This window comes from Eumetopias jubatus, unplaced genomic scaffold (genome assembly GCF_037043125.1).
Source record: "Eumetopias jubatus isolate StellerSeaLion01/CBP00866 unplaced genomic scaffold, mEumJub1_p1.0 scaffold_15, whole genome shotgun sequence".
Taxonomy (NCBI): Eukaryota; Metazoa; Chordata; class Mammalia; order Carnivora; family Otariidae; genus Eumetopias; species Eumetopias jubatus.
This window is the reverse complement of record NW_028274821.1, coordinates 13,066,801-13,091,148: the sequence shown is the minus strand read 5'-3', so window position 1 is coordinate 13,091,148 and position 24,348 is coordinate 13,066,801. Positions and strand designations below refer to the sequence as shown.

Here is a 24,348-nt window from a genome sequence, read left to right as displayed (position 1 = left end):
ATAACAGACTCGGCCTTTATGGCCGCTGACAAACCTGGGGAAGCATCACAGTGTGTCTAGAGGCTGCCACTCAGTGCATGCTTAGGGTTTGCTCTAGCTTTTGCACACAGAGCTCTTGCCCCAAGAAACCCTCTAGTTGTCTTCGACACTGTTTACGCCTCTCTTTTGTCGACTCTATAAACAGGACTTCTCAAGTTGTTCCATTTGCCCACTTTTAACTCCCACCGCAACCCTTGACTCTGGGTCTCTTTGGACACTGTAATCCAATACCTCTGATTCTTCAAATGCGTTTCAGCAGCTCTGGGAGGAGGCACTATGCTCTCATTCATTAATTTATCCTCTGGTTTATTCCTTCTCAACATTTATGATGCACCTGCTCGGCACCAGCCTTGCCACCAGCGCTGGGCATCACTGAGGTGAAATGAAGATATTTCTTGTCCTTCAGGTTGAGGGTGTGGGTACCCCTCTTCTCCCCCTAATCCCCATCTTGTAAAAGGAGCTATGGTAACCCCACTCCCATAGGACTTGCTTGAAGTCAAAGCCAGTCTCAGGGGCCTTTCAGAATGTGAGCTGCTAAAATGAATGTGCTCAAGCAATGGTCCGCCAGGGGGCTCTGCAACCCTGCTCAACGTGCCCCACAAACTCCCACTCCCTAGGCTGGAGGGATGTGCTGTGTGATGCTTCTTTTGAATCTCCCCCTGGAACTACAGTCAGCAGGCAAGGTCTTTTCTGGAAGAATTACTCTCCGTCAAGTCCACTGCACCCTCAGGAGCTCTGGAACAATCCTACTCATTATACTACAGTGAGTGGGAAAGTATATCACGGTCCACAGAAAAAAAGGATTCCTACAAATTCATAAATTCACTCTTGCCTTCATTACCAAGACAGGTGAAAAGACCCTCAGTATCTTAGGTTATAGCTCTCGAATGTTCTCTTCCAGAAAAAAGGGATGCAGTATCTATAAGATGCCATCATAGGGGGAATCACCCCCCCAAAAAAAAATCTCTTAAATATATTTTAGAGCCCTTCTTTTGGGTTTTTTAAACTGCTTTGGGGATACTTAAATTCTAATCGGCATGCCCCCATCCTGAGAGTTTGGAGGTGTACACTAGTCCCATTCTATGAGACTGGATTTTTTTTTTTTTTTTTAATGGATGATGCCTTGCCTGGCCTTGTTCCACTTGACGGTCTACTCTTAGGTCTTCCTATTCACAGTGCCTTCTACTTCCTGACCAGGGCTGTGGACTTCCCGTTTGTGAACTGAACAACTGTAATAAATTTGCTGTGGTCTTTGCGTCGCTCTCTTGAGAACTGAGGCCTGCTACCGCTAAGGGCTCTGCGCTGCTCAGTAGGAGCTCCTCTCCCGCGGTTTAACGCCCTGATGCATGTTCCTTCCCCCATGATAAGCAGAAAAGGGAAAAGACTTGGGCAGGGAGACTGGAATCCCTCCAGGGACCAGACTGGAAGAAGACAGGGAGCAGTCTGTACTCCACGGACTGTTCTGGAAGAGGCTGCCAAGGAGGCGGGCTGCCAGGCACCTCCCGGCCTGGATATCCATTTCTCCTGAGGCGGCATGTAACAGTGGGCAGGGCAGAGCTCTGCAGGCTCGGGTCAGCAGGGGGTCAGCCCAAGAGTCCCGGCTTCCGAGGAGGCCGAGCAGGAAGGCGCTGACCACCTTCCTGTCCGACCTGTTCCTCCTCGGCCTGGCGAGGCGGCCGCCCACGCCCGACGTCCCTGGACCCATCCGAGATGCTCCACGGCCCCGAGGCTGAGGACCCCACAGGTCCCGCCTCCGCGCCTCCCGCAGCGTGCGGGCATGCAAGATCCTGGAAACGTGGAAAAGTCTGTAGGTTTCCCGGCCTTCCCATATACAAGTAGGGCTTTGTGGTTTCACACGCGGCCCTCCCATGCCCAGCACCACATACTTCTGCGCGCAGTCACCAAAACAAGCCTCGGGGATCCCCCAAGGGCCCGGAACTGTTTACGGCTCGCGTGGGCGGACGTCGTCCCTCCCGGACCCTCCTCCCAGCAACCCCGCGAGGGCGCGGCGGGGCTGCGGCCCGCCGGCCACGCCCCCTCCCGCCGGCCACGCCCCCTCAGGGCCTGTTGGAGAAGTTTTAGCGCTGGGGTCTCTGTGCTTCTGCTTCCCTGCAGCCGCTCAGCCCTCATCTCTTTTGTTTACGTTGAGATTTCACAAAGATATTTGTGCCGGTTAAAAAATGAAGCTGTCAACCTCTGTGTTGACCCGTTAGGTGTAGGAAAGTGTGGACTCAGGGTTAGAAAAACTCCCAAGTCATTTCCCATCCCCCCTTTGCCCACACACACGGAGTTTTTCCTCCTTAAGATGGAGCCCGGTGAGAAGCCACCAGGACGACAGCAGGTGCGGGAATCCCTGACGGGTAGGACAGTGGCCCTCAACCTGTTGTCACCAGCTTTACCTGGGAACTTGTTAGAAATGTAAACTCTTGAGCCCCACACCAGGCACACCGAAGCAGACTCTCCAGGCGTAGGGCGCAGCCATCTGTGCTTTCGCCAGCCCTCCAGGTGATTCTGATGCATGCTGAAGTCGAAGAAACCCTGGGCTAGGGTTTAGGAATACAGCACTGCAGAGGAGGAAGCATGAGGCTACCAGCTGGCTCTCGTCTCTTGGGCAGCACTCCAACCCCTCGTCCTAAGACCTCCCTTCCTTAATATTTCAGGCTAAGGTAAGCCAGGAAAGGTGACACGAGGATTCAAATAGCTGCAGATTAGACCTGCCCCCTGTCTTTGCTTTCCTCTCCTTTGAGAGGAGGTCCTGGGCTGGGAAAGGGGGGCTGGTGATGGCTCGAAGGGACGGAAGTCTCAGGGTAAACAGAGGATTCGTGAAGGTAGCCCAGCTATACAGTCTCACTAGGCCTCCCTCATAGCCTTCCTGGCTCGTCACATCCACCCAGCAAGCTGTGCTGTGGGACGGGTGGTAACTCCCACCATCCAACTGTGCACTTCATAGAGCCTATGTGTGGCAGCAGAAAAGCCCCTCTAGATTTAAGGTCAGTCAGAGCCCCACCCAGCAGCTGATGATAGAGGAGGGAGAGGAGATTTGCTGTGAGGTAGGTGTCTATGTAGCAGTCAGTCAACAAACATTTATTGAGAATCTATGATGTCACAGGCCCTGGGGAACGAAGGGTCTGTCCTCAGAGTTTACAGTCTAGTGGAGATGATAATTAGGTAGACAGATACATACAACATATTTACGTGCGTACAGAGGTTGATTTCATATAGTGATAAAATCTTCAAAACATAAGGGTGATATATTAGTGGCTGACTTGGGGATGGGGAGGCCCCTGCAGGTAGGCTAGTCAAAGACGGTCTTCCTGAGAAGGGGACATTAGAGCAGAGATCTTGAGGATGAGGCGGAGCCAAACATGTAAAAATCTGGGAGAAGAAAATGCCCAAGAAAAGGAACAAGTGCAGATACCCTGAGCATAGAATGGACTTGTTATGCTGAAGAGCACACCACTGTGTCTGCAGGTGTGGAATGGCAAGAATATGGTGGGATGGGAAATGAGGACACAGGAAGGTGTTTGGATCTTTCTCTATTTGTATCAGAAGCCATTGGACGATGTAAATATTCACTTACCACAATTTGCTTTAGTTTTTGTTGTTGTTATTGTTGCTCATGCATCTCTCAAGTCTCTTGCTTTTTTAGATGTGGCATAATTTACCTGTAAGAAAATGAACAACTCATAAGAGTCCAGCTTGATGAGTTTCTGTCTACCTGTACAACTGGGTAATCACCACACAGATCATGGCTTCAGTTTTTAAAGATCATTCTGTGTGCTGCTCAGAGAATGGATTGAGGAAGGGTGTGCAACAGTGGTGGCAACGATACTAGTTAGAAGATGTTGCAATCATCTGGTTGACGTGATAGGACTTAGAATAGAGTGGCAGCAGTGGGTAGTGGTGAGAAGTGGTTGGATCAGATTGTATTTAGAAATAGAGGTGATATTGATGCAATTCTCTGGATGTGAAGAGAAGACTGAAGTAGTCCTCCCTGGGGATCTGAGGAACTCAATATGGTTGCACCGAGATGGAGGAGAATTTAAGAGATTTACAGTGTATTAGGAGCAGTAATTTTATAGCAAAACCCTAATGCGTGTCTTAGAATGGTAAGGCAACCCAAAGGAGCAAACTTCTTGCTTATATTTGCCTCTGGAATGTTTGTATCTACGTGGCCTAAGTTTAGCTCACTTGTATATTCATAGCATGCACGTATTCAAGTAGACCCAGGTAAACGAAACAAGCTACTGGTGTCAACTAACAGACCGGGCATTTTCCAACTGGACTGAAAACATAGACTGAAATCAGACCTAAGCCCCTTTCTTTCCTGCCTTTTAGATTCTGATGTCAGAACCAGGGAAGTTGCTACAGAAAGTGAAGGTGTGGCTGCAGGAATACTGGAATGTCACAGACCTAATAGCCATCCTTTTGTTCTCTGTCGGAATGATCCTTCGTCTCCAAGACCAGCCCTTCAGGAGTGATGGGAGGGTCATCTATTGTGTGAACATCATTTACTGGTACATCCGTCTACTAGACATCTTCGGCGTGAACAAGTATCTGGGCCCATATGTAATGATGATTGGAAAAATGGTAAGCAGGGTCCTCTGATTCCATGTTATAAATTTGTAGAGGAGGAGTGGCAATAACAGAAAGAGGAAAAAAATTCATTTGGGCCTACTGAGATGGCCCTGGGGGTGCTTTATTTTTTTTTTTTCATTCCTTTTGATTGGGAGTTTGACTACATCTATATACATCACTGGAAAATCAACCATCACTCACTGGAAAATCAACCATCACTCACCCGTTTACTTACTGAAGAACAATCACAGATCATCTATTTTGTGCTAAGCATTGGAGTAGGAGTTGGGTATATAAAGGAGCTCATTCCATGAGATCAGAGATGAGAGAAAGAGAAGTAATTACCATACGGTGGGAGAATGCTGTGATAGAGATGCATATAAAGTATAAAGGAGCATAGAAAAAACAGTGTAGGTCAGGGAAGGCTTCCCATGGAGGTTACATTTGAGCTGGATCTTGGAGGAGGAGTGGGTGTCACTCCAAATTTTTAACAGATTTTTCGATTTGTAACATTTCTCCTCCTTCTTTTTTTTTTTTTAATAAAGTGCTTGAAAAATGCCTTTCCCTACACAAAGGAAAGAAAACATAATCTACTTTAGCTGAGTTGAGCTAGGTTGAATTTGAGTAAGTGTCCCTTACTTCATCTTCACAGGGCATATGTGGAAAAACCAAATACCTCCCTCCTACCATGGTAACTCTTACTGAAAAACCTCTGTGCTAATAACCTCCACTCCACTTCTAGTTGTGAGCTGTTGAAAACGAACCATTAGTCAATAGATGTCCTTTATCATTCTCAGTCAAGTTTTACTATATACATCATCGCTGCTGACCTTTAGGTCAGCAAATCAATATTTGTTGTTATTATTATTAGTGTGTATGTGCATCTATAACTCTACTGAAATGAATCTTAAATAACCAAGACTCTTCCTACAAAAGCACTGACAAACACATGCCAAGAGGAGAATTTGAGTCCAAAAGGAAGGGGTTGTGAGACCTTGAGCAATTTATTTAACCCTTTTAAGACTCAGTTTACTCATTTAAAGTAATTATAATAAATGCAAGGTTGTATCTTGCAAGGTTGTTGTGATGATTAGAAATAACATGCTAAATAGCTAATAGTAGGCTCATAGTAGGTAGTTAATAAATGGCATCTGTTAGATTTATATATTTATGTTCCAACAGTTTTATGTTTGTTAAAGTGTAATAAAAAAAGGTTGGGGGGATTGGTGAGCCTGGTTAGTCTGCTCCCTTCTTTTTTTTTTTTTTTTTAAAGATTTTATTTATTTATTTGACAGAGAGAGACACAATGAGAGAGGGAACACAAGCAGGGGGAGTCGGGGAGGGAGAAGCAGGCTTCCCGCGGAGCAGGGAGCCTGATGCAGGGCTTGATCCCAGGACCCTGGGATCATGACCTGAGCCAAAGGCAGATGCTTAATGACTGAGCCACCCAGGTGCCCCTAGTCTGCTCTCTTCTTAACCATTTTGTTAAGAAGAGCTTGAGATTTATAACACCAGTATTGCTTAAGGGAAATATCACCAAGCCCAGTCTAGAGAGGAAAATTTGAATTCAACAAGCCTGAATTATTTACCCAAAACCGAATCCCAGTTCGATTGGGATTTTTGACTAGATAAAAAAAAAAAAAAAAAAAAGTGTATCTTACTCTGTTGCACAGCCTGTTAAATAATCTCTGTGTTTTAGTAATGAATTTGAGATTGTGGTAAAGATTTAGATGTCTAAAAGCAGAGACTTTCAACTTAGAGTCTTTGGGAGAGATTTAGGAGAAAGGATTCGTGGACCCTCCACCCAATTTATATATAAAAAATACATGAGCGTATGAATTTCCTGGACAGTTAGGACAAGCTTCCATGAGATTCTCAAATGTATTTTCAAATGAAACCAATGAAAGTGAAGAATTATAACAGCTGCAAAATTAGGCTAAGTTTTCTCAACCTGGACCCTACTGATATTTCAGATTAGGTAATTCTTTATTGTGGGGGCCATCCTATTCATCATAGGATATTTAACAGCATCACTGACTTCTACCCACTAATGCCAGTAGGGTAGATGCACGCACACACACACACACACACACACACTCACACACTCTCACCACAACAAAAACATCTCCAGACGTTTCCATATGTCCCTTGAGGACGCAATTGCTCTCTGTTGAGAATCACCACAGTAGACAATTACATAATGTGATGGCTTGTTTTTTCTAATTGATTGGTTGCCTTGTTTTGTTTCAATAAATAAGATCTGAAGTCTCAAGCCAGCCAAATATATTACTTTAAAAAGGTTGGGTGGCATTGAAATACTGGAAATATCTAAAGTCACACTAAAACAGCAAGCTTATTGTAAAATCCCCGTCTATCATTTTAATAATGGCATAATTATCCCCAGTTTTGACTTGAATGAAACCTTACTATGGAGTGAGCAAGAGAGATGTACTGCATTTTCTCTACCTTCCAACTTATGAATGACTTCACTTATCAGTCAAGAATAAGTAGAAAATGAGTGTGTTTGGTGGCTTTGTTCTCTTTCATGGAGCTTTTAAGATACTTAGTTCAATAATTGAGTACTGATCCAGAAGGTAGGTAAAATATGCCTATAGAATTTATCAATGAGCCAGATGGACTGCCAGGCGGGAAACTTAACAAAATATGCCCAGATGTGATTATTCTGAAAGCCCCGCAACATTAGAGAGTTCCTATTCGGTACTAAACAGCCAAGTAACCCACTGTGTCCTGTGGTAAGGGATAGACAGACAGCTCCTAAGATACCTGGGCACAATATTGATCCACTAGGATTCCAAATGATCGTGAAATTCAGGATCAGTTACTGGAATCCTGACCCCTTTCCTCTATATTTCACTTCTCAATGCAATTCCTAGTACTCAATGCAATGCCTAGTACTAAGCTCACTTATATAATGCAGAATAAAAACAACAATAATAATAGCTATCATTTACTCTGTGCCAAACAGCATGTCAGACATGTCATCATCACTACAACCCCATGAAATGGCTTTTAGTATCTTCATTTGGCAATTGAATAAACTGAAACTGGGCAAAGAACAAAGGCAGGATTCCAGCTTGTATGGGTCTGACTTCATAGGCTGACCATCCAATGCTAAAAATAACAATACATTAACATTTACAGAGGTCTACCCACATTGCTTCACGTATTACCGCATTTAATCCTTACAAAATTAATATGCATTGTTATTGTCTTTATTATCCCCATTTTGAAAATGAAGAAGAAAAAAAAAAACAGGATTAAGTAACTTGCACATGACCACCTAAGCTATTTTTACTAGCAGAGTCAAGATGAAAACTCAGGTGGTCTAACACCTGTACAGGATGCAACCAATGGGTTTACAAGAGTGAGACAGAATCAGCTCTCTTCATATTGAACCAACTGGATGACTTAGCTATAAAAACAGAGGTCCCCAGCCCTAGTTTTTACTAATAATGTTCTATTTCTGCACGCTAGCAGATTTTAGTATTTGTGTGGAAGACTTTTTTGAAATCTATGAAGTTGAGTGGGAAGAATCTTTTTTTTTTTTTTAAGATTTTATTTATTTATTTTACAGAGAGACAGTGAGGGAGGAAACACAAGCAGGGGGAGTGGGAGAGGGAGAAGCAGGCTTCCCGCTGAGCAGGGATGTGGGGCTTGATCCCAGGACCTTGAGATCATGACCTGAGCCGAAGGCAGACACTTAACGACTGAGCCACCCAGGCGCCCCGGGAAGAATCTTTCTTGTCTTTGGTTGTTTTGGCCCCTTGGGTAGATAGCTGACTCAATCTGAACGAAAACAGCCCTGAGAAACTAAATTAGAGCAGTTGCTGTGTGTACTGGCAGTTTGCTTGGGTCAGAGTGGCTCCTAAATTTCATGAGTACATACCTTCCTCTTCCCACCCACATTTGAATCAATCCAAATACACAACATGAAGGACCCATTAGTGTTTTTTCATTGATAAAACTTTCTGTAAATAAAGGATGAAAGAATTTTACAAAATAGAGGATGAGCAACAGGCCTATGTTTCCTATAAAACTGTTTCAACACAGCTGGCTTATTCACTTTTAAGAGAGTTCTGAGGCCGCTATGCTGTGAAAGGAATAACCAATTAAGTAGCATATATTTTTAAGAACAGTGAACAAATATGAATGAACGTCAAGTTTTGAGAGATTCCTCTTGAGTCTCAAGGTCAGACGATACTTGACAGCTGGGTTTGGAAGTTGCCTTGACGGTTGATTAATTGACTTAAAATATATTGAGCCCCCAGTGTCCTCGGGCAAACAGGAAGGCTCTGGTGTTTTAATTCTAATAACAGGCACCATGGCATATATTCTTTTAAAATAAAATTTTAAAGCAAATTTAAAGCCTTTATTATCATTGATAAAATTATCATTAGTGTTTCTTTGTGAAGGGGTATCCCTTCAGGAAGTTTGATATCCAAGAGAAGGTCATCTTTTGTATTAGATGGTTTGATATGAGGGATAGAAGCCAATCTCCAACTAGCTTAAGCATAGGAGGGATATACTGACTTCTAGAAGGGCAAAATGAAACCGCCCTTAAGGGCTATTGCAGTCAGGCCCTCAACCACTGTCAGGACATACTCTCTCTCTGTCTGGAATATCTGCTTCATTCACTCCTCATCAGTTTCACTAGTGGGAGCCTCAGCCTCAGACACTCTGAATTCATATTGTTACAGAAAAAGAAAGGGAGCTTCTCTGTCCCAGCTTCAGTTGAAAAAAAATCCAAAGAAAGGATTCTGATTGGCTTGTCTATGTCACATGCCTATCTCCTATCACTGTTGCCAGAGGGTGAGGTACCATGATTAACCTAGCCTGGAAAAGATACCTATCTTTGTGGCCAAAATGGGTGGGAACTGCTTCTAAAAGAAGGAGGCAATGGGTTCTGGCCAGGCAAAATAATAGTTATTACATCCCCATCTATTTTTGGTGATAAAAGGAAAGTAATTTGGCATATGAGAAACAGATCCCAGATAATATGTATCATGAAAACAAGCAAAAAAGAAAGGAATCAAGAGGAACATTGTGCTCAAATGCAGTCAAGAGAATGTTATAAACATGTCAAGATGAAAACCCAACATTTCAACAGCAGACACAGAAATGGGCCATTAGACAACCTGATTCTATTGCCTACAAAAACACCATCCATCCATAACTGATAGGATATGCTACAAGAGAATTAAATACAGAAAGAATGGTTCTCTGAGGGACTGGTTTGTGGTAGAACACTGGACGATGAGGTGGTACCACAAGACTAAGAAGGTATATGATGGATATTTGGGTTGTCCTAGCTTTGTTTGCAAATTATTATTTTCTTGAGCGTTCCAACTCTTCATTAGCCTTTCCAACTTAGGGAATTTACAGCATTGCGATAGTTCTTGAAATAGTTCAATTATCCCAATTTCAATTTTGCTAAGAAGAAAGAGACCCAAGGAGGACATTTGCCCTTCCCAGGAACAGAGACAAAGTTAGTACCAGATTCGTAGCGAGACCCGAGCTTCATGTGACTCCCATGCCTATTCTTGACTAGGTGGCCCAGACAACAATGAAAAATGAGGGGGTTCCGTTCTATGTGTGCTTTTTTAAAAATGATTTTTGAGTTACTGATAAAGTTCTGTGGAAATTGCTTCAATAGACCAAGTGTTCTCTTTCTTACTTGGATACAGCTGTCTATCTGTATATCCCTTAGCAGTAATATTAAAACTGATCCTCCTTCAAAGGTCTCCATCAATGTTGGTGTCATAGGAACATCCAGTCATATGGATTTTCTTTTGTTTCTCCCTCTGCTTCCCCACCCTTCCAGATGATAGACATGATGTACTTTGTCATCATTATGCTGGTGGTACTGATGAGTTTTGGGGTCGCCAGGCAAGCCATTCTCTTTCCCAATGAAGAGCCATCCTGGAAATTGGCCAAGAACATCTTCTACATGCCCTATTGGATGATTTATGGGGAAGTGTTTGCGGACCAGATAGACCGTAAGCAAGTTTATGATTCTCATACACCAAAGTCAGGTATTGAACTTCAATTGGGTCATGTCTTTTCCGAGTTCATTTGTTTGTTCTCAATAAATGGCTCAAGATAGAGGACCGATTCCTAGCTGGCTATCTTGGAGGAAAGAAAACAATTACAGAAGGCGAACATACAATTTTCATAAAGTAGTCCTCAGGTATTTCTGTAGGTATGTCCTTTCTGTGACGCAAATCGATATCTGACATCCCAAATTTGATAAAGAACCATATAAAAAGATCTAAATTATTTGGGGATTCTAAATCCTAGGGCCATGTGTTGAATATTTCAATATTATTAAAATACTATGTCATTACTCCCCACCCTACCCCAGCCCCCAGCCTGTAAAAACTAAATTCCTTGGGTTTGACTTCAGAACAAACAAACAGTTCTCTATTTTGCCATCAGAATTCAAGAGGGCAAACATCTGCATGGTGTTTTCCTTGCAATGGAAACTATTCTTCAGCTCCTTTTCCCACTGTCTTAAATTATGTGCTGTTGAGACTCAAAAGAAGCTAGTATTCATTGCCTGGAAGTATGGAAAATGCCTTAGGTTATAAACTGAGTTGCTTGCTGTAAACGCCAGAAAAAAAAAAAAAAAAAAGTATCTATATCATGAAATGGTTCAGTGTGAGGAGCAAGCACCAGCAGGCCCCCAATGTTTCGTGCCCTAATAGATGCCAAATCTCCATAATAAACACCCTCTTATACAGAGTTTGGAGGTAGTTGTATCCGAGGAGTCTGCTCCAGCATTTTATTTGGACCAAATGTCAGGGCACGCCAGGCTTTGGGAAGTTATTTGGGAAGAAAGCATCAGGAAAGAAGTACCTTCCAGTATGGAAGAGCTGAATCCCTAAAGCAGCTATTTCTCATTTTCCCCGAGGAGTTTAGCTCTAGAAATAACATCCCTCCAACATTGTCGAATTAACATTTTTGAAATGTTTTTTTGCTGACAAGCCAGCCATCTGAGCCCTGGACTGTGGTCATCGATCGGGGTTACATAACCAGGCAGTATAGTTTGTGAAGCACAGCAGCAGAGACCAGTCAGGACCCGCCTCCTCCCCAGCCAACCCCAGGTAGGACTGACACCAAGGAAATAAGGAGCAAGCACCAGAGAGCGTGAGCCCTCTGGACCTGTGAGGAGTATGTTTACACTGGCAACAGGACACATTAATATGTCATTTTCCCTCCTGTGATGGATTCTGAACAACTACCTTTCTTAAACTGAGTCATCTGAGGCAAGAAGTCTTTCTGGAACACCTAATTGGAACAAATATTCATTTCAGGAGACTTGGCCAAGCTCACTGAGGAAGAATTTTAACCCCATCTCCTGGTTGTAAGATCTTTGGTTGGCAATGTGCAGCCTTCCCCGAGACAGCTTTTCAGGGCCTGGGGAAAACCTTTCGGGGATCCTCCTTTCAAACGGTCCCTAAAGGCAAAACAACTTAAAAGCCCATCTACGATCATTCTCCTCAGAGATTAAATGTATTATTTCCCCCCAAGAAATTGCTTTCCACGTACATTATTTTGCCTTTTTTAGTTCTCCTTTCTTCCCCAAAATGAGATTAAGCCCCCATGGGTGTTTTGACAGGGCAACATTTTGGGAGGGGAGAAGGCAGGAAGTGTAGGTGTGTTTTATAAATGGGATTCTGTCTGTCCCTCTACAAGTGGCCATTTATTGATGTTGTACTATGAGCCCAACCTAGTGCAACAGACACCACCATCTGGCTGAATAAGAGGATTTATTATTGTTATTCTAAAAGAAGGGCTGATTGTAGTTTAGAACTGGAACCCCACCCCCACCCCCAGAGATGGAAGAGAGGTGTTTTGTGTGAGTGAAGTATGAAAATAGATATCCCTTATTGTTCATTAGATCTGTGGTGCTCTGTGTGTGTGAGAATAAATTTCTACTCCAAATCTCAATATAGAACTGACCCAGCCTTGGATGGATGCAACCTTCATGACACCCTTCCCCCACTTACCTTCCTTCTTGACTTTCCGAAATTGGCTGCAATGGTAGCCACTGTTCTAAGCTAAATCAGCCAGTTTGCTGTTTAGAGTGCTAAAGAGCATTTGTCCTTTCTCAAATGGGTATAGGAGGCTGCCCCCAAATCTGTCATTACATTTGGCCAAGGTCATTGAACGTCCATCCCTATCTTGGAGATAATTTGATTTTCATGTTGTGGCACTGGACAAGCCCAAGGGGCATTAGGTGACTGCCCCACCTAGCCACACAGAATTGCCTGGGAGACCCAAGAACCAAGCTATTTGAGAAAGGTACAAATCATTGACGCTGCCCTACGGTGTCTTGCCTCTTTTCTGTGCCGTGTCCAGGCTGGTTTGTGAAGCATGTGTTCAGGCTGATGGGATCTCATATCCACCTGGACCCGCGGCCCTGCCCAGGGTCTGCCAGTCCCATCCTGTGGATGTGGCCCTGTGGGGGCCTCTTCGGGGCTGCTCATTCACACACACCTTCTCAGAGCAACTCATTTCTAATGTGATGCACGTGCTCCATATCTAACTCTTCCTGTTTTGAACTGCAAAACTGCTGAACCCATTTCATGTTTGGGGAAATAATCTTTCTTGGGATGAAGGTACGTGGATGTGTAACAGAGCCCAAGGGGTGGGTTAATAACGTCGGCCTTCCACCTCAGACGGGAGGGCAGCTACAATGCCCTCACTTCCGGGAGGCCGTGTTTCTGAACGACAGGTTTTTTTATATATACTCCCATTTTTTTTTTTCTTGTAGTTTGTCCTAAACCCAGAGACTTTCAATAAGGCCAAAAAAGCTGGAATGAGGCTTCTGAGGTTACTTTCCAAATGTGCTTAAAGACTGAAAGCCAAAGACATAAGAAAGAATGGAGTCACTGTAAAATCACAAAATAGTTTAGGGGGTGTTCACCTCTAAACTAGGTTAGATTAACACAAATGATAGTCTGGCATGAGCTCAAGGGTCTGTAGAGGCTAAAAGGTTTGCTTTGTGTCAGGAGCAGATGTGAGTGCAAGATCGTGATTGGCAGCAGCGGATGATGAAACTGGGAAGGGACAGTCATGGTCTGCTCTGCCAGGATGTTTTGCCTAGCACCATGATGAACTAAAGAGAAATGACCTTGCTGTTGTCATTGGGTTGATGTTTAAGTTATATATAACAGCAACCCTCTACAGCCCAATCTATGGGTTACCGTTCAGTAACTTGGGCCCCCGCTTGCTAAATGCATTGCTACCAAATGATGACATCCTTTTAAGTGTCTCATTAAGGTGACCCATGTTGCATGGCATGTGAGAGCTGGTCAGGATCCAACTGGAGCCTGAGTGGGGAAAAAAACATTTAGAGAAAAGGAGCAACAGAATAAATTTCCAGCACACTCATGCCAAGGCCAGGGCAAAGCTAATATTAGAGGCCCTCTCTCCAGTTGAGAAATGTGGTTCCATGGTGGATGAGGTACCTAGATATACACCTTTGTTGGCCGAGAAGATGGGGTGTCTCTAGCTTCCTTGAGCCTCTGAATGAATGAGACTTCCCTTTATTCACAGGGCATCCTTGTGTTGCCTGTCATACACGCAGCTTACCCAGGCTGTACCGGGACAGGGGAAAAATGAATCACGCTTTTGAATGCGTTAAATCAGAGTCTAAATTTAGTCCTTCTTTCTGCTGCTCTGAGTATTTTTACAAGTTTGGGTACTAATAGGAAAGCAGAATGTCCAAAACTTACTTTCTACCATAACCACTTAATATTATTTGGCCGTTCCCCTTGGCCCAGGTTAACTATCCAATCTGCTTAATGCATGGGTCAATTTTTTTTTCCCCTTACTGCCTATAGGGCTTTCCATCTGAAATTAATAGGTAATCTGGAGTGAGAGGGCTTACTTTTGTTGCAATTTGGTTTGGTGTTGCTCTATTTTATTTCTTTATTTAGTACAAAAGTTTTGCTATTTAAAAGACAAACAAACAAAAACCTTGCTCTTTCGTACCCTTAAGGTGTCTGTGATGTTGACTGGATCGAAAGCACTGTTTTTGTCAGAAAACAAGGAGCCTGTATGTACATGTAAAGCTAAAACATTGCCTTGTATTACTTTTCTGTCTCAAATTATTTGTTCTTCACTTCACGTGTGGAAGTTAGGATAGCTCAGGGCTGGTCTCTAAAATATGCCTGCTTATGGCAAAGCTTAGAACAGCATGAACAGAGAAGATGGTTATTGTTATGCCTTTTGATCCTTAGACTCCTGTTCTGGAAACTCGGGGCTCTGCAGCTGTTTGGTATTCAGGACTGACCTTCTCTAATGGATTCCGAGCACACTAATGCCTAACAACCATAGCGTGGGCGGTGTTGCCTGACCAAAGAAAGTATTTTGGAAAAGAAAAACTTGAGCCAGGGCCAACTTTCGGGAAATGGGGAATTGTTTTTGCTGGGTTTTGTTTTCGAAGATTGCTAAGGAAGCAAGCCAGCAGAAGGCACCACCCCCTTTTTTCTGTCCCTGGAAGTCAGCTTACATTCTAGAGAATACCCACCCAACTTGTTTGCTAATGCAAACTGAGACTTAGTGAGTTTACAAACAGCAGAGCTATCTGCAGACAAGCCTTTGTGATGATTCAGTATGCTATAGTGATCAACATTTGTTTCACTGTCACAATATTCATTTAGCCTTTGCTCATAGGTTGGGCACCATTTTAATCCATACATTCTTCATTCAGCGGATATTTATTTTGATCCTACTATGAGCTGGGCACGAGGTAAAGAGATGCACACGTCAGAGATATTGTCTTTGAGGAAGTTTACAGTCCAAGAGAGGCAAACTGACATTGACAATAGATATGTGGAGGTGGAGCCCCCAAAGAAAAGTAATCGGTTCTTAGGGGCACAACAGATGAAGACTTGCAAAGAATGGGAAGGTTGAGCTGAGGCCTGAAATATGAGCAGAGATTTGCTGGGCAGATGGGAGCAGGGGCGTGTAAAGGAGAAGAATGGCATTCCAAACTGAGACTCAGCATGGACAGTTCCAGACCCAGCAGGTAGTTTAATATGGCTGACTGTAGGGTGAGAGGCAGGAAGCAGGAAGCAGGGACACATGGGTCTGAAGAGAGAGACAGGAGTACAGATCTTGGAAGACTTATGCTCCATGTTCAAGGTAGTACCACGATCTGACATGTTTTAGTCAGAGCTCTCAATCAAAAATATAAAGATGGGAGGTGAGAGCGCACTAGCTAATGCAATAGCGGTTGGGATGGAGAAGATAGGCAGCCTGAGACTTTAAGAAGATCAAATCAGAAGGACCTGGGCAGAAGTCAGATGGCGCACAGGGTGGTAATGGGGACGTGGAAAAGGATTTGAGATGGAGAAGTTGAAGGTCGCTCTAAGGTTTCTGGCTCAGTTGAAAGAATGATGTCATTTAGTGAGATAGAGAAACGAGGAGGAAGAACTATGGGGAGAGGTGGATTTATTCAGCTGGGGTCAGATTGAGTTTGAGGTTCCCATGGGAATTCCAGGAAAACCATAAAGGAGGCTATTTTGTGCATGGATCTCTGGAGCTAAGTAGAAAGACCTGGCCTGGAGATACAGATCTGGGGATCAAAAATATAATTCCAGTTAAAGCCACGCAAGTGGGTAAGCTTGCCAGAGAGCACAAGTAGAGAGAGGCCAGAGCAGAACAGTAGAATGGAGGAATCAACAGTATCAAAAGCAAGAAAGAACTACAATTAGCTCTAAATTTAGAAAAAGTTCAAAAAAAAAAAGTTCATTCAGTTAGACCTTTAGGAAGTCAGCGGTAATGTTGGCCAGAGAATTTTCATTTCAGGAGTGAATGCAAAAACAAACTGCAGTGATTTAAGAGTAAATGAGCAGCTGATGAATCACAGACCTGTACCTCTGAAACAAATAATACATTATATGTTAAAAAAAAAATAGAAGATAGTAGGAAGGGAAAAATGAAGCGGGGGAAATCAGAGGAGGAGACGAACCATGAGAGAGACTATGGACCCTGAGAAACAAACTGAGGGTTCTAGAGGGGAAGGGGGTGGGGGGATGGGTCAGCCTGGTGATGGGTATTAAAGAGGGCACGTTCTGCGTGGAGCACTGGGTGTTATGCACAAACAATGAATCATGGGACACTACATCAAAAACTAATGATGTAATGTATGGTGACTAACATAACATAATAAAATAAAATTTTTGTAAAAAGAGTAAATGAGCAGCAAGGCAAAGCATTTACTAGGGAAGAGAGAGAGAGAGGTGTTGTGTCCCTGTGATGGTGGCAAGGGCAGGAGGAAGATCAATGAAACGAAGGAGAAAGAGTAATGTTTTGTAATCACCACTCAGGAAAGTCACTAAGTACGCATCAAAGGATTGCTTAGGGCCACCTGTTTGCATAGCTGGGTTTTTTGTTTTCTCAGTCAAGACTCAGCAGCCCAGATCAAGAACAACAAAGTTGGATTAATCCAAGATTGAGGCGTTGCTGCGGGCCGGTATGGCAGAAAGGAGACTAGGTCTTTTGATGCTTGCGGGGGGGGGGGGGGGGGGGGGGGGGAGTTTAAATTTATGCATTAGGAGGTCTGAGATGGAAGGAGAAGAAAATTAAGGTATAATATTGGTAAGTGCCTCGGAGGAAGAAGGAACAGTCAAAGGACAAGAGTCCTGGCCTGAGCACCAAGTGCTTTGAGAACTAAGGATCCCGAGAGGTGTGATGACAAGATGTTGTGGTCAGAGAATGATAAACTGATATTCGGAGTGCAGAGGTAGAACAACTTAGGAGAATGATAAGGTCCAGAAGGATAAGATCCAGAATCCAGGAATCCTGGATTCCAGGATATGCTGGAATTGAGGTCAAGCATCTTGAAGCTAGGTTCTTCTGTGTTTGTCACTGCAGCTGTCGAAGTGTTTTCTGTAGTGACAGGAGAGAGAGCGGACAGAAAGACTTTGATCAGAATTACCTGAAACTCAAAGGAGAAAGGGCTTTTTGTACCAGAGTGAAAAGCAACAGGTCGGAAGAGGCAAAGCATCAGTGACAATGCAGACATTACTTATGAGAACCACAATGGTGGATGTACAAGAATGTGCAGTTTTCATTTGAGAAGGTTACAGGGAAGGGGTGTCTTTCTGCAAAGTGGGATTTGGTTAAGGCCAAGAGAATGGGGACTGGGCTTGTAGAAGTCTGAGAAAGTAGAGGAGTGTGTATTCAATGACAAGGGTGTTCCAGAAGGCTCCAGGGCAAGGGAGGAAAGGGAGAAATGATGGGAAAATTCAGTGGGCAGAGAGCCCAGCATCACCTGAGGACAGGAGCATAGGATAGTTGACCAGAGGAACTTGCACTGTAGGAATCAAGGATGGTAGGTAAGAGAAGTAGGGTGGGAATAACTATTTAGAGTTTTGAGGCAGCTGAAGACTAGAGCCCTGGTAGTATAAGGGCGCAAATTAGCCTAGTGGCAGCTTGGCCTCATAGGCAGTCTAGAGCAACTTTTGCTCAGGTTTCCAAGATTGTGTTGAAGACAAATTGTTCTGATACTCTCAATGGATGAAAGTGGAACCTTCATGTAGTGACGCCGAACAACCAGATTCTAAAGAGGAACCACCCCAGATGGCTTGGAGAATTCTCCTATCTTGGGGGAGGCCCTCCTTTTGAAATTAGCAGTCTCCTGTGATACTAGGGAAGCATCATCACTCGTTACCTTTCACAAGAATGAGCTCTTATTTTCACCCTGGAGCATTCCATTTTTCTTGCCTATAATTCAATGTAGTGCTTGGCCCGTCCTGGCCATTTTCAGCCTCTGTTGTAACAGAGTTGTAACTCTGTTACAACAGAGTGCCTTTGATACATGGTAGGTTTGCATGACTCCAAAGCCCATACTTTTTCTACTCTACCACAAATACTCCAAGCAGTCCTACATAGCCAGCCCCATGGAAAATAAAGCATCAGCAGATGGGATATATTTAAAAATTTTGAAACTTTCTCAAAAAAGCTCTAAACCATTTCCCAAAGTTTACTTGGGAGAGAAAAGTTAGCTTCGCCTCTAGCTGTTGAGACTATTTTGTCACCTATGGGGAGCTGACTTATCACTGGGGACAAGAGATATAAAAAGTATGTATCCCTCCACATAGAAGCAAATCAGTAGGGTTTTCTTTAAAACTCTGGTGGAATTTGTCCTCTTTAGCACATGCAAAAATAGAAGGGGATTCTGTAAGATACAGAGAGAAAACTAGTCTCTGGCAATGCTGAATACTAAGCCAACAGTGAGGGACAGAAAGAGTTCATGTTTTGTGCCAGGAGAAAAGTAGCAGAAAGGTTTACTAAGAGCATGTTTAAGATGAAAATGGTCATTAAAAACCAGTAATAGTCTGGGGCACCTGGCTGGCTCTGTGGGAAGAGCATACAACTCTTGATACTGGGGTTGTGAGTTCAAGCCCCACGTTGGGTGTAGAGATTACTTAAAAATAAAATATTTTTTTTAAAAATTAAAAAATTAAAAACGAACAAAACACCAATAATAGTCTGTCCTCTAGCCAGATGCAATTGACTACAGGTAGGAAAAGGTAATCAATATAGATTGAATACTGGAGACACCTACATGGTGTATAACTCAAACCGAAGTGATGCTGAACGTTATCTAGAATAGCATTAAAAGCAAAAAAAAGGGGGGGGTGCTATTTTTACCTGATCTCGAGCTGTGGCATATCTGTGCCTGGACACTGAGGATGGTGCCGGTCACTGTCTCTCAAGAAAGACATAAATGCACTGAGCCAGAGAAGAGCAGCCAGACTCATCGAGGGAGTGAATGAAAAGCTGTGATTTGAGGACAGATCAGGAAGATGAGGACTCTTTGCTCTGAAAGATGAAAACAACCACGTCTGGAGTCTGTGAACTCCCCAAATGAATCTCTCTGCAGAGAAAGTGCATACGACGTGGGTCCCCACATCCCGGTGCACTCAAGCCAAGGATCCACTGAAGTCTGAAAGCTGTACACTTGGGTCAAATAAAAGAAATGCCATTCTACAGAGTGGGTGGAGAACTTCAGGGATTTATTTCCCCTTGGAGATGTTACAGGAGAAATTATACAGTCTTAAAGCGAATTTTGAACATTTTATCTTTTTAATCATAACAAGGGAGACCCTGAACAAAAAGTGCCTTTTTTGTTTGTTTGTTTCCCCCTCCAAAATTTCTTTTGAAGAAAAAGGAAAAGGATGAGGGAAAAGAGGAGGAAGATTCTGCCAGAAACCGGAGGGCCCAGAGCGTAGCGATGGCATGGATGATTCAAAATGGCCTATAATCCCAAATCACATGTAAGCACTTGTGGAGAAGACATGCAGTCTGGCAAGTAGCAAATACTGTTAGTCCCCTTGGCCCGGATAGCCCCGCTTCTCCTTTACCAAAGTGCTGTTCATATCGTCTGGTTTCTGTGTGCTTTGATGCTAAGGGCTCTTAGCTATGAACTTCACCCTTGAGCTGCAGGTGCCTCTTCACCACCCAAAGAGCCTAAAGCGCCTGAGAGTTTTTGTACCTCCAGGGCCTCCATACTCTCATGCTGCCTGCTGGCGAAGAAAGGATGACAGGGCATAAAAGCCCAGTTCCTTTGACTCTTGGCTTTAGTGGAAAAGCTACTATCTTGGACTCTGAGAAACAAACTGAGGGTTCCAGAGGGGAGGAGGGTAGGGGGATGGGTTAGCCCGGTGATGGGTATTAAAGAGGGCACGTTCTGCGTGGAGCACTGGGTGTTACGCACAAACAATGACTCATGGAACACTACATCAAACACTAATGATGTAATATATGGTGATTAACATAACAATAAAAAAATTTTTAAAAAAAGCTACTATCTTTAGGACTGCATAGTCACTTCTTGAATGTGAAGTGCAATTCGTACTCCAAAGATCCCAGTAGGATCAGGCTAAGGCTTGGACTTCATCTGAAATTGCACCTTGTTTTTTTTGTTTGTTTTTTTTTTTCTTTTTTTCCCCACTACTTATTCTGTTTCCTCCCCTTTCTTCTGTCTGGTTTCTCTTTTGGAGCACGGCCTTAACAAATCACTTTCACGTGAATCCTTTGCAGAGGGTCACTCCTGGAAGAACTCCACCTAAGAAAGGCACACAGGCCATGTGTATTGGAGGCTTCAGGACCCTGCCTTGCAGGGCAGAGCAGGAGACCGTGGGCACCCAGACTATATACAAAGCAAGACAGTCGATCTGGTCATCTGTTGTAACAAGGCAACAAGATTCTCTCTCTCAATACAGATGACAGAGACTGATTTGCACCTTGTCCTTCTTTAACACTTGAAGTTGATTCTGTAACTCAAGGAATTATGTTCCCAGGAGTCCATGAAGGAGGTCATTCTTGAAGCAGGAAGGTTTATTTCAGCCTTAGAATCTTTTCCACCATATTTTCAGATCCCCGCTCTGCACCTGCTCCTCCACCACGCAGGCCCTGCCAGGAAACAGGAGATGTATAGACACTGTCTTAGTCTGTCAGGAGGTTTTAATCTGAGCCAAAGGGTCAGCAGACTTTTTTCTATAAAAGGTCAGGTGGTACTGAGAGCCATACCGTCTACATTGTAACTCCACAACACAACAATAAATAAACTAATGGGTGTGGCTGTGTTCCAACAAAACTTTATTTACTAAAACAGGAGGCAAGCAAGATTTGGCCCGTGGGCAATAGTTTGCTAACTCCTCATCAAAACCATCCAGTTCTGCGATGGCATGGGCTTCCTCTCCCCCCTTACTTGCGTGGATGAACTTGCGAAACCAGAGCTCCAGGATGGAATCAATTTCCTATTTGACGTTTTATCCAAATACAGAAGGTGACACTGCTTTGTGCCTTTATTTCTTCCAGGAGAAATGTTGCCTTACCAAATCAAGTACAACAGACCAAAGGGGATGAGGTCTGTGGTTGTTGAGTTAGTGTACAAGGAAACCACACCACGTGAGGAGTGGGTATGGCTCCCAGACCACAGATGTAGGTGCTGCCAGAAAATCAGCTTTATTTTTTATTATAACTCCATTGATTTCTGTTTTGAACATGCATGCCCGTAAGCTGGAGGAAAATCACAACCTGAGGCTCAGCCCTCATTACCTTCCCAGAGGTGGGTTAAGGTGGAAGTGGAGGCAGGAGGTAGTGGAATTAGCACACAGGTAGCTGCTAAAATGTCCATCGTCCCAGTCGGTTTGACCCTTCAGGTCTGCTGGACTCAGGATGTCTCCCCGCTGTCCCAAATCCTAGACACTGTATCCCTCTGGGATCCCACTGTCCACAACAAAACGGCCAGGAAAACCATGCAGCCTGAGCCCACAAAGCACATGCAAGTTGGCCTTCCCTCTCAAACCCCCTCACCTGTGTGCACAGACAAACATTTCTCCCTCCTCTCCAGTCCTGCTTCTGCCGAGACGTGTTTACCTATTCCCCAAATCCTCCTTTCTGTTGCGCCTTCTACAAATGCTCGAAGGTCCTGAGCTTGTACATTGGGACCGTAAAAGCAGCCAGAGACTCAAAGGCTATTTCTGGATTCTGACCTACAGCCCCTCCTTCCCTGATACGGAGCCAATACCTGCTTGAAAGACAGGAGGGAAAAAATGAGTATTTCAAAAGGCTCTTCTGCCACGCTGATTTAGCTGTCTTGTAAGTAAAACAGGATGCTCAAAATAAAAATAAACTCACTGGCTCCAGACATGCAGGGCATAAGCTCCATGTTTCAAAGGGTGGGTTGTATGTAAAGGAATCGTGATCTGGTATCATAATAAGTCATCTCATAGTATTGCTATGGGGATTTCTTAATGTCTCAGAATGGTAGTGGGTCTGGCAAATTCCTCCAGAATAGCCTTGTTCAGTAGAGTCTTCTGCAGTGATGGGACTGGTCTGGATCTGCACTGTCCAATACCTAGTTGCTAGTCACGTGTTGTTAGTGAGCCCTTGAAATGTGGCCAGTACGAAGACAGTGAATATTAAATTTTATTTAATTTTAATTAATTTAAATAGCTGCATGTTGTTAGTGGCTACCACTTTGGACAGCTCAGTTCTAGAATATAAAACCCTTTAAAATGCCAGCCCCATGAGAAAAGAGACCACCTCTGCCTCGTTCCCTGCTGTAGCCTCAGCATCTCAGATTGTATTTGTCCCATAGTAGATGCTCAGAGAATCCTGCACGAATTAAACCCCGTGAAGCAAGGAGGAGAAAGAGATAAGGTTATTATCTGCTTTACCCCCAAAATTGTTTTGAGTTAAGTTAAATACAGTGATAGTGGATTCATGCATCACACACACACACACACACACACACAGAAGGAAAAGTGAAATTAGCTGAATTTATGTTCAAGAAAAGAATTATAGCCAGGCTCTAGGAATATTTACTGAACAAGTCCTTATTCTAGTCTGTGTATAGGAATTATTGCTGGACAGCTGTAAGGAAGGGAAAGGGAAAGGGAGGGATAAAGGGAAAGAGGAATGGAAGAAGGCAGGCAGGCCGGCCCTTGCTTGCTGAGGGCAGCTGGGGAAGGAAGAGAGGGCTGGGCGGCCCCGCAGTGGGACTGGACGAGCCCCGTGCAGACAGCCCTGGCAGCTCGGAGCTGTGCTGTGCGGAAGGGGGTTGCCATGCCTCCTGGAACTGCAGTCCTTCCCAAAGGCACAGTGTTCTGACCAAATGCAGTGAGGCAAATGGCTGCTTTCTACTCAGAGCAGAACAGAGTACACCCCTTCAGTAACATGGCCAGATTGTAGCTGATCCGTATTAACAGCCACCAAAAAATAGACCGATCTCCACGCAGGTTAACTATTAGCAGATAGGCTCACATGTTCATTGTTTTTTTCTCAGATGTGATAGAGTCCAAAGAAACCTGCAGCCTCGATACGTAGGGGGAGAGTAAGGTGCTCAAGATCTCGTACAAGATACTGTCCAGTGGAGCGAATAGCTTCCTCTGGCTAGATTTCAGGCCATGTCTGCCAAGTGATGTTTGACTGAACTGCTTGGCTTTTAGCCACATTTGTGGTATCTGGAATCTCGGGCCTGAGGTTCAAGCTGAGGACATGCTTTGCAGGAGACCCCAATAACTGCAGGTCAGATACGGAATTTTGAGTAGTTGTCTTCGTGACACACTCAATTGGAGTAGATGACACCCACTGATGAGTTAAGAATAGAGGGGAGCAATTTCTTGACCCGGGTTGTGGTTACATGGGTTTTCATTTTATACCAGACATATATGTTTTATGGACTCTTCCATATAGAATTCTCACGATGTAAGATAAAAGAGAATAAAGCAGGCAACCTGCAGTCACATCTTCCAGATTCTAGTTTGAATGAGCTCGTTCATACAGTGACGTTTACTGAGACCTTCTGTGTGCCAGGCACTGTGCTAGGAGCTGGGGGTTAAAAAGAGATATATTTCATTGCCTCAGCTTTGAAAAAAGTGTACTGGGGAAGACGGACAAGTAAACACATCATTGCAAATCACCATGATACTATTTCCATAGAATGGATGTTTAAGCTTAAAGAAAAGAACACATTTGAGGGTGAGCAGGGGGAGACATGGCAAAGCAAAGCAAAGCAAGAGAGGACAAAGTATGATCAGAGAAATTCTCCTGGGGATAGCAGATAAGCTGGATCATGAAGAGTTTTCCAGACAGGAGAGGGGAGGGCATTTAGACAGAGGGACTGTCAGGTACAAAGCGAGAAAGAGGTAACAAGGTGTGCCCAGTATAGGCATACTGAGA

The 24,348-nt window shown here is 43.9% G+C and overlaps 1 protein-coding gene across 5 annotated transcripts in view; it reads left to right on the top strand.

The window, feature by feature from the left end:
• Positions 1–24,348, top strand: part of TRPM3 (transient receptor potential cation channel subfamily M member 3) — an 827,868-nt gene that overhangs the window by 771,921 nt on the left and 31,599 nt on the right. For all 5 annotated transcript variants that reach the window (XM_028089086.1, XM_028089085.1, XM_028089084.1 and 2 more), the window contains 2 exons: positions 4,378–4,629; positions 10,460–10,634. In XM_028089086.1, the coding sequence (XP_027944887.1) occupies positions 4,378–4,629; positions 10,460–10,634 (427 nt within the window). The remainder of the gene's footprint in view (positions 1–4,377; positions 4,630–10,459; positions 10,635–24,348) is intronic.